Source organism: Leptonychotes weddellii, chromosome 6 (genome assembly GCF_054177405.1).
Source record: "Leptonychotes weddellii isolate Sample4059 chromosome 6, ASM5417740v2, whole genome shotgun sequence".
Classification (NCBI taxonomy): Eukaryota; Metazoa; Chordata; class Mammalia; order Carnivora; family Phocidae; genus Leptonychotes; species Leptonychotes weddellii.
Window position 1 is genome coordinate 77,575,284 of NC_138374.1, and position 10,574 is coordinate 77,585,857.

Genomic DNA, 10,574 nt, shown 5'->3' on the forward strand with positions numbered 1-10,574 from the left:
TCCACAAACAATGAATCATGGAACACTACATCTAAAACTAATGATGTAATGTAGGGGATTAACATAACAATAAAAAAATTTTTAGGGGCACCTGGGTGGCTCAGATGGTTAAGAGTCTGCCTTCGGCTCAGGTCATGATCCCAGGGTGCTAGGATCGAGTCCCACATCGGGCTCCCTGCTCCTTGGGAGCCTGCTTCTCCCTCTGCTTCTCTCTCTCTCTCTCATGAATAAATAAATAAAATCTTTAAAAAAAAAAAAATTTTTTTTTTAAATCTTTCTCTGGGGGCCCCTGGGTGGCTCAGTTGGTTAAGCGACTGCCTTCGGCTCAGGTCGTGATCTCAGGGTCCTGGGATCAAGCCCCACATCAAGCTCCCTACTCGGCGGGAAGCCTGCTTCTCTCTTTCCCACTCCCCCTGCTTGTGTTCCCTCTCTCGCTGTCTCTCTCTCTGTCAAATAAATAAATAAAATCTTTAAAAAAAAAAAATCTTTCTCTGATAATCTAAAAAAAATAAATAAATAAAAGGAGGTGCTATTTTATACAAAGGAATCTGACAACTAATATGGAAAATTCAAATACCTCTCAAAGAAAAGACAAAACCCATAAGCAAGCAACTAACCGAGGAAACATGAAACAGTCAAATATTTAACCTCACTAGTTATCAAAAAACTACAAATAAAAACGTATCAAGGGGCGCCTGGGTGGCTCAGCTGGTTAAGTGACTGCCTTGGGCTCAGGTCATGATCCTGGAGTCCCAGGACCGAGTCCCGCCATCGGGCTCCCTGCTCAGCAGGTAGTCTGTTTCTCCCTCTGACCCTCCTCCCTCTCATGCTCTATCATTCTCTCTCTCTCAATAACTAAATAAAAATCTTTTTTAAAAAAATCAATTTTTGCCCATGAAACTGGCAAAGATTAAAGAATCGTACTACCAGGACCTCAAGGGTGCAGAGAAATGAACTCTTTATACAAAGCTGCTGGGAGTATGAAACCAGGCAACTTTGTTTGGAGGACAACTCAAAATGTACCAGAAATCTCAAAAATAGTATCTTTAACCCCAGAAACACCACTTCAAGAATTTAACATTAAAAAAACAAAGAAATGTATAAAAACATACCTGTGTGCTAAAGGATTATTTACTGCACATATGATAGTGCAAAACTGGAAACAACCAAATGTCCACGAATACAAAACTAGTTAAGAAAATGATGGGGGGCGCCTGGGTGGCTCAGTCGTTAAGCGTCTGCCTTCAGCTCAGGTCATGATCCCAGGGTCATGGGATCGAGCCCCGCATCGGGCTCCCTGCTCAGCGGGAAGCCTGCTTCTCCCTCTCCCACTCCTCCTGCTTGTGTTTCCTCTCTCGCTGCCTATCTGTCAGATAAATAAATAAAATCTTTAAAAAAAAAAAAAAAAGAAAATGATGGTAGGGGCACCTGGGTGGCTCAGTCATTAAAAATCTGCCTTCGGCTCAGATCATGATCCCAAGGTCCTGGGATCGAGCCCCACATCGGGCTCCCTGCTCGGTGGGAGGCCTGCTTCTCCCTCTCCTACTCTCCCTGCTTGTGTTCCCTTTCTCGCTGTCTCTCTCTCTCTGTCAAAATAAGTAAATAAAATCTTTAAAAAAAGAAAAAAAGAAAATGATGGTAAATCCAAATGAGAAGGCAGCAAAGTGAAAAGGAGCCACCAACACAGATCCTGTAGACATTAAAAGGAAAATGAGAGGATATCTTGAAAACTTTATGCCAACAAATTCCACACCTTAGCTGAAATGGACATGTTCCTTTAGAAGTACAATTTACCGAGCGCCTGGGTGGCTCAGTTGGTTAAGCAACTGCCTTCGGCTCAGGTCATGATCCTGGAGTCCCTGGATCAAGTCCCGCATTGGGCTCTCTGCTCAGCAGGGAGTCTGCTTCTCCCTCTGACCCTCCCCCCTCTCATGTGCTCTCTCTCAAATAAATAAAATCTTAAAAAAAAAAAAAAAAAGTACAATTTACCAACACCAATAAAAGAAGAAAAAGAAAATAGGAAGAGCCCTATAGATCTAGCAAAATGGACTGTTATCCAAATCCTCTCCAAAAAGAAGCCTCTAGGCGAAGATGAATTCTAGGTGAATTCTAACAAACTATTTAAGAAAGGTAACAGTAACATTACACTAACTTTTCCGTCAAATAGAGACAAAAAACAATTTGCAAACTAATTATTATGAAGCCAGTATAACCCTAATACCAAAACCTGAACAAGATCCTGCAAAAAAGAAAAAAATTCAGATCAGTATGAATACAGACATAACCATGTACAAAAAAAGATCAGCAAACAAGATTTTACAGTATCTAAGAAGGATAAGATAATACATCAGGACCAAGTAGGGTGTATCCCAGGATGCAAGACTGGCTTAACACTCAAAAAATCAACGTAATTCACCAAATTAATAGAACAAAGGGAAAAAAATCATAACGAAATCTTTCACTAAGTGCATAAGAAGCATTTGACGAATGTAATACCCATTCATGAAAAAAACCCTCAATATTATTTCTTAAATGACAAAATTAGCTGATGATACTTTTTTACATATCTGGCATTGTATCAGGTCAGAGAAAAACAAAGATAACAAGACGGGTCTTTTGCAGATACATACATGTAACAATCTCAACACCATATGACAAGCATCATAACAAACATCTGTAACCAGGGGTTAAGGAAACATGCAGAAAGGCATCTAAGAAAACCCAACAGGGGCCCCTGGGTGGCTCAGTCGTCAAGCGTCTGCCTTCGGCTCAGGTAATGATCCCAGGGTCCTGAGATCGAGCCCTGCATCGGGATCCCTGCTCAGCAGGAAGCCTGCTTCTCCCTCTCCCACTCCCCTGCTTGTGTTCCCTCTCTCGCTGTGTCTCTGTCAAATAAATAAATAAAATCTTTAAAGAAAAGAAAAAAAAGAAAGCCCAACAAAGGCACTGACGTGGCCTCTTGAAGACTGGGTGGGAGTTCATGGCAGGGAAATGACCATTCCAGCTACAGAGAGCCACTCATACAAAAGCACAAAAATGTGTCTTTAGGCAACTGTGAGCATTCAGTAGGCCTGAAGCAAAGATCTGGAGACGTTAGGTAAGTATTACACGCGACCTGATGGTGATGAAGAGCCACTGAAAATTTTACAAATAGAAATGTAATGCGGGGCGCCTGGGTGGCTCAGTCGTTAAGCGTCTGCTTTCGGCTCAGGTCATGGTCCCAGGGTCCTGGGATCGAGTCCCACATCGGGCTCCCTGCTCGGCGGGAAGCCTGCTTCTCACTCTCCCACTCTCCCTGCTGTGTTCCTGCTCTCACTATCTCTCTCTCTGTCGAATAAATAAATAAAATCTTTGAAAAAAAAAAAGAAATGTAATGTGATTGCATCCATGGTTAACAAAAACACCCCCTTGGGGCGCCTGGGTGGCTCAACTGTTGGGCACCTGCCTTCGGCTTGGGTCATGATCCCAGGGTCCTGGGATCGAGCCCCGCATAGGGCTCCCTGCTCGGCGGGAAGCCTGCTTCTCCCTCTCCCACTCCCCGCTTGTGTTCCCTCTCTTGCTGTGTCTCTGTCAAATAAATATATAAAACCTTAAAAAAAAAAAAGAAAAACACCCCCTTTTCTGTAATCCTTACTCATTATCCTCTTCACCTTGTCTTGCTCTTTTTGCCAGATGTTCATCTTCTAATTCTGTTAGATCCTTAAGTTCTTTCTCACTAGTAATTATGTTAAATACTGAAACAAAAAGAAAAATGTTATGAGCTAAAACAACTCTTTAACTTCATGAATAATTCAGCTCTAACACTAAAAGACTCACCTTTTTCTACCTGAATCCTAAAAGCATTTCTTTTTCTTCGACCATAGTCTATACTGAAAAACATAACAAGAATCTCAGTACAGTGGTCTCCACCAACATTTTACCATTAAACTCAATCTAAATTGATCACATTAATTTGCACGAGTACATAAGTATGTCACTGTATTCACCCTGCCCATAAACTTATTTTTTCTTTTTTTTTTTTTTAAAGATTTTATTTATTTATTCATAAGAGACAGAGAGAGCAGGGAGCCTGCTGAGCAGGGAGCCCGATGCGGGACTCGATCCCAGGAACCTGGGATCATGACCCGAGCCGAAGGCAGACGCCCAACCATCTGAGCCACCCAGGTGCCCCATAAACTTATTTTCAAGCAACTTCTGAGTTTACATTTTCAGTACTGTAAATGTTTTTTTATTTTTTTTAATTTTTATTTATTTATTTATTTATTTTTAAAAGATTTTATTTATTTATTTGACACAGAGAGACAGAGAGAGCAGGAACACAAGCAGGGGGAATGGGAGAGGGAGAAGCAGGCTTCCTGCAGGGCAGGGAGCCCAATGTGGGACTCGATCCCAGGACCCTGTGATCATGACCTGAGCCAAAGGCAGATGCTTAACGACTAAGCCACCCAGGCACCCCTGTAAATGTTTTTTTTAAATATTTTATTTATTTATTTGAGAGAGAAAGGGAGGAGAGAGAAAGAGCATGAGCACGGGGGAGGGGCAGAGGGAGAAGGAGAAGCATACTCCCTGCAGAGCAGGGAGCCTGATGCGGAGCTCGATCCTAGGACCCTGAGATCATGACCTGAGCGGAAGGCAGATGCTTAACGACTGAGCCACCCAGGGACCCCGTAAATTTTTCTTGATTAGAGATGGGGTTACAGCATCAGAAACACCGGCAGCTTGTACTGGAAGAGACAGGAAGGATGAAGGATGAAGTGAAGGAATGCTGCCAGAGTTCTGGGATTCTACAGGATGGGCCATCAGCTGTGGACAGGCATGACCCTTCAAGGAAAGGGATGAGTGAGGTGGGAGGGCTGCTGCCACCACCCTGGGCGCAGGGGGCCCAGGTTCAGGGAGTGGCACTGTCTCCTCGGATCCAAAGGGCAGGGTGGCCATCCTAGGGGGCCCACAGGACAGAGCACTGAAGCAAAGTAATCCAATACAACTGGTGTTTCTGTAAGAGTAAGAGGGGTGCCTGGATGGCTCAGTTGGTGGAGCACGCGACTCTTATTTCAGGGCTGTGAATTTGAGCCCCACATTGGGTGTAGATTACTTAAAAATAAAATCTTAAAAAAACATGAATAAGAGATTAGGATACAGACGCACGGAGGAAAGACCACGTGAGGACATAGGGAGAAGACAGCCACCCCGCAAGCCAAGGAGAGACCTCAGGAGAACCCAACCCTGCCAGTGCCTTGATCGATCGCTGACTTCCTGCCTCCACAACTGGGAAGCCTTAAACTTTTGTTGTTTAAGCTCCCCCGCCTCTGGTACTTTTTTATGGCAGTCCTAGCAAACTAGTATACCAAGAAAAAACAGAGACTCTGAAATATACAAAGTGGTGATAATTCATGGAGTGAGGTATCAGGAAAGGTGGTGTTAGAGACACAAGAGAAAAACTAAATCTGTAGGGGGAAGCCTGGAGACATTTCGAGGTAGCCAGAAAGCTCAGAGAGATCATGCCTGATGGTTTTAAATTCTTTAATGAGACAGGAAAAGAGGCCATACTCCTGACCAGACTGTAAGGTACTGAAAGGGAAGCAGCCATTCCCCTTAGTAACAAGGACAGTGCCTTGCATATAACAGGTAATTGATAAGTCTTCAGTAAACTGAATTCTAAACTTATGGACTGATGAATGAATGTCAGCAGCAATTAATATCAATTGGAAATTTGGGCAGGATGGAGACTAAAAATAAAGGCAAGAATCTAGAGATTACATCTCTTTACCTGTACATTCTTTGTAAATCAGATGCTAAGACTCCAATGTCCACGTATTTGCCACATTTGTTGCTGGTGAGGTACTAAAACAGAAAACATGACAAACATTCAACACTCAGTGACGTGATTTTAATCAGAGATTGAGCTATTCAAACATGTTATGGTTTAACATAAACATTATTAAGTATATCAGAAACAAAAAAAAATCACTACATATTTATCAAGCCTGGAATCAGAGAATTTAATTAACATTATTAATCACTATGACAGCACAGTAACAATAATGAAAGTAACTATAGGTTAGTAAGTGAGGGCTTATTATATCCTAAATTCCCAAATACCCCAGAACAAAGCACTAAGCTCACAAGGGCATCAAGGGCTATTTACATCTGAGGGAGCATTATAATATTTGCCACCTGTCCATCACTGCAGGAACTTCTAGCCTGAGACAATTCATGGTTTCCATATTAAATCCCTCTTGATGATGTCAGATCTTTGCAAAACTGGGTTTTCAGCAGTTGCTGTTAAGTAAATCCCTTGAAAAATTTAATATGGAACAGGAAATGAGAGTGTCAGGGTTAATCTGACCCAACGGGCACACAAACCCCATTCGTATGTGTGATTATTTAAGAATGAAACCAACTATATTAATTTTCCTTCAATTTTTATATATCATTTTTCCAAAAAGCTACTAAGTTATTTGGATTAAATAATCAGGAAGCAGCTTGAACCTAACTACTTAATAAACAGACCCAGTAGGTACTCCTTGGCCTGGAGGCACCGTGAAACACTCCCGAGAAACTGAGGGCTCCGTGCACCTGCTGACGGGTCTCTGACACGTTCTTCTAGCAGTACACACAGTCCCACGAGGGATGTTGGTTTCCCCCACCTATCAAAGAGACTTTAAAAGGCTACTTACTTACTTGGCAGCACGTAAATTATAGGGCCAGATTTCAAACTCGGAATGTCTACCAACTTCCATGTTTCAAGGCTTGCTGGTCATCCAGTCAAGGCATGCCTGACTTCAGACAGCAATTTCTTCTCAAGAGTCCCTAACACAGGATAATGGTCTCAGCATAAATGCCCCCAGTGCCAAGAGACCAGGTATCCAAAGCAGACTGTTCTAGCGAATCTTCCCCTTCTCTGGATTCCTAGAGCATGCTGTCATTTACTACAGTTAATTCTGAATTAGACATATTTGTGTACATCTCATATCCGCTACAAGTGGAACAGTTCCTTGATGGCAGCAGAAATACAACCACTTTAGGGTGCCTGGGTGGCTCAGTTGGTTAAGTGACTGCCTTCGGCTCAGGTCATGATCCTGGAGTCCCGGGATCGAGTCCCGCATCGGGCTCCCTGCTCGGCAGGGAGTCTGCTTCTCCTTCTGCCCCTCCCCCCTCTCATGTGCTCTCTCTCATTCTCTCTCTCAAATAAATAAATAAAATCTTAAAAAAAAAAAAAAGAAATACAACCACTTTAATCTGCTACATTTGGGGGTGGTCTGTTATGCAGCAATAAATAACTGATATGCTAGTTAAAAGGAGACAAATGTACTACTTGTGGGAAAAGCCCTAAAATATACCAATAAGTGAAAAAAACAAGCAACAGAATAGATGCAGATGAGGCTTCTTGTGTGTATATACATATACATATATATATATATCTAACTGCATACATGCATACAAAATTTTAAGGTAAACTAGAAACTCGGCGTGGTTACCCCTACAGAAATGAAGATGAAGGAATTCTTTCTTTTCTTTTATGCCCTTCTGTCCGTTCCATTATCGTTTTCATAATTAGCCAAAGCAAACGCAATAGAGAAAAACGGATAATGTCAAATGGTGAAGAGCTGTAAAGGGCCCCTGGATTCAGCCCTTAGGAATCACTACCTGAGGCACCTGCTGAGTGAAGTAAAGGAGCCAGTGGTGGGACTATCCAGAGCCAGCTGTGGGCTGGGGAGCGAAGGTCCTGTGCTTGGCCTGCCTGAGGTCAGTGTGGTGAAAGCAAGCGGGACAGCAGAAGGAAACAGGAGGGGCACCTGGGTGGCTCAGTCGGTTAAGGGTCTGCCTTCAGCTCAGGTCATGATCTCAGGGTCCTGGGATCGAGTCCCTGAATCGGGCTCCCTGCTCAGTGGGGAGGCTGCTTCTGTCTCTCCTTCTGCCCCTTGCCCTGCTTATTCTCTCTCTCTCGCTTTCAAAAAAATAAAATCTTAAAAAAAAAAAAAAAAAAAAGGAAGGAAACAGGACGAAAAAGTAGACAGGGGCCAGATTATGTCGGACTCTTTACGATGGGTTTTTCTCTAGATATTCTGGGACTCCACCGAAGGGGTTTTCTGAGCAGGGCCCTGCCAAGCTCCCTTTAAAAGAACCTCCCTGGCTGCCCTGGGAAGAACAGACCTTAGGTAGAACTAGAAGCAAAGAGATCAAAGTGGTTTGGGCTATGATGGTTGGAGGCACAGTCAGAAAGGAGTGGCTGGGTTTGGAGTATATTTTGACGGTAAAGCCAGATAAATTGCTGATTAATTGGTTACAGAAAGCGAAACAAAGGAGTAGTAATGGTTGTTAAGGTTTTTGGCTCTGACAACTGGATGGATGGTAGTGTCATTTAACCAAACAAAGAACACCGAGAAAGGACAGGTTTGGAGGAGAGTATCAAAATACTCAGTATGGACATGTTGTGGGAGATACCCATCAGATACCCAAGAGGAAATGTCAAGTAGGCACCTGGATATTCAAGATGAAATCCACACTGGACACATGAGTCTTGGAATATATAGACAATATTTAACGTGAATATATAGGGACACCTGAGTGGCTCAGATGGTTAAGTGTCTGCTCAGTTGGTTAAGCGTCTGCCTTTGGCTCAGGTCATGATCCCAGGGTCCTGCTCAGTGGAGACTCTGCTTGTCCCTCTCCCTCTGCCCCCCCAACTCATGCTCTCTTTCTCAAATAAAGTCTTAAAAAAATAAAAATAAAAAATAAAGTGAATATATATTTTCTTTTTTTTTTTTTTAAGATTTTATTTATTCATTTGAGAGAGAGAGAATGAGAGAGAGCACATGAGAAGGGGGACGGTCAGAAGGCGAAGCGGACTCCCCGCCGAGCAGGGAGCCCGATGCGGGAGTCGGTCCAGGGACTCCGGAATCATGACCTGAGCCGAAGGCAGCCGCCCAACCACCTGAGCCACCCAGGCGCCCCTAAGTGAATATATACTTTCACTGAATTTATGTTTATATAGTCACAAATATATATTGAATTTTATATTTATAGTAACTTTAGTGACTGTATAAATAGCATATAGCGTTTAAAGGCTTTACACTGGACGAGATCACCCAGGAAGCAGGTAAGAGGAGTATGAGGATCGAGGGACAGCACAGGAATTCAAGGCACTTCCAACACTTCCTTAGGGTGTGGCAGGGAGAGACCCATTCGAAAAGGAGACTACAGCACTGGCAAAGTAAAAGAAAAAGAAAATATAGCTCCCAGAGTGCAGCGAAGAGAAATCTCTTCCTCCTCCTAAGACTGCTTGCAGACTGTGCCACTGCAAGACATCTACCACACACTGCTTTCTACAGATGGGTATAAAAATGAAAAACCCTCGGGTAAAAAGCCTATTACGAGGTCAGATCCACGCCAAGCTCCCGCCCCTCTCCCGGCTCCTCCGGAGCCGCACCCGCCCGGGCGCCGGCTCTTCTCAGGCCGCACCCGCCCCCCTCCCGGCTCCTTCGGGGCCGCACCCGCACCCCTCCCGGCTCCTCCGGGGCCGCACCGCCCCTGTCCCATCTCCTCAGGCGCTGCACCTGCCTGGACCCCGGCTCCGGGCAGCCCCGCCACGGCAGAAGGGCGGCCCGCGCACCGCCCAGGACCCGGGCCGCGGCGGGCGGCTGGTTCACGCTGGCCTGGGAGCCGCCGAGAAAGGGCCGCGTACAATATCCACCTGCACGACTCGCTGCTTCAGCCTGTTGTCCACGAAGCCCGCGGGTCTGGGCTTCATCCCGCGCGTCAGGTCGGCCGCAGCCTCGCCGCTGGCTCCACGGGGGCTGGGTCCTCGCAGGGCTGCCCGCGGCGATCGCCGGGCCGGCCGCCCCGCCTCCGCCCGCCCGCCCGCGGTCCGCGCCGTGCCCCGGCGCTGTCCCACCGCAAGTGAGGAAAACGCCCCCGAGAACAACGACACGTGCCAGCACCAGGGACTTCCTGGGAGTCTTACTTTGCAGGCTTGTCCAGTGGGCCCTAGATGACAAGGACCCCTTTTGAACACGCTCAACTTTATTGTTCCTCGCTGTGCGGACACGCGTGCGCGCGCCGGCTGGCTGCGAGGACCTTCCCGGGGGCGCCACTCCGCCTGGGTTCCTGGGTCGGGTTCCACCCACACCCTGCTCCATGCAACACTAGTCTCGTCCGAATCTTAACGAACCCCCAACCTAGAGACGCCTGGGACGATAAAGTCGGAGAAAAACTCGGCGCCACCCAGCTCGGCAGGGAGCCCCCACCTGGGCGCCGGGCTCGGCCGGCAGGTGCGCGCAGGTGACCCCGGCGTCTGCCGCGTTGGGAAAGCTGGTCATCTTGCGCGATTTTCCGCCGCTCGTTTGTCGAGCACGTCCAGGGCAGGATTACAGCTAGACCTAGAAGCTGCCCAGGATTTTGGTAAACGTCCGTACTTGCAAGTGAGGTTTTATTATGCAGTTGAGAAGACACAAAGGGACAGTTAACGTTAACACACACCCAGAGTTGCCGGCTTCCGTTTCTGTGTACGTTCTTGGTTCCTCGCGTTTTCAAAATTCCCATTTGAGGTTTTATTTGGCTTATGACAACGGTGT

The 10,574-nt window shown here is 45.7% G+C and overlaps 1 protein-coding gene across 19 annotated transcripts in view; it reads right to left on the minus strand.

The window, feature by feature from the left end:
• Nucleotides 1-9,820, minus strand: part of NVL (nuclear VCP like) — a 95,042-nt gene extending 85,222 nt beyond the window's left edge. For 14 of the 19 annotated variants that reach the window (XR_014146027.1, XR_014146026.1, XR_014146028.1 and 11 more), the window contains exons 1-4: nt 9,695-9,820; nt 5,768-5,841; nt 3,817-3,869; nt 3,635-3,734 (exon numbers count right to left, since the gene is read on the minus strand). Coding sequence is in view for 13 of the 19 variants with exons in the window: in XM_081823013.1 (XP_081679139.1) it covers nt 3,635-3,734; nt 3,817-3,869; nt 5,768-5,841; nt 9,695-9,751 (284 nt within the window). In the remaining 6 variants the exon portion in view is untranslated. Of the gene's footprint in view, nt 1-3,634; nt 3,735-3,816; nt 3,870-5,767; nt 5,842-6,673; nt 6,811-9,561 lie in introns of all 19 variants that reach the window. The other 5 variants (XM_081823007.1, XM_081823008.1, XM_081823006.1 and 2 more) reach the window with 5 other exon arrangements.
• Between the last annotated feature and the right edge of the window lie 754 nt (nt 9,821-10,574).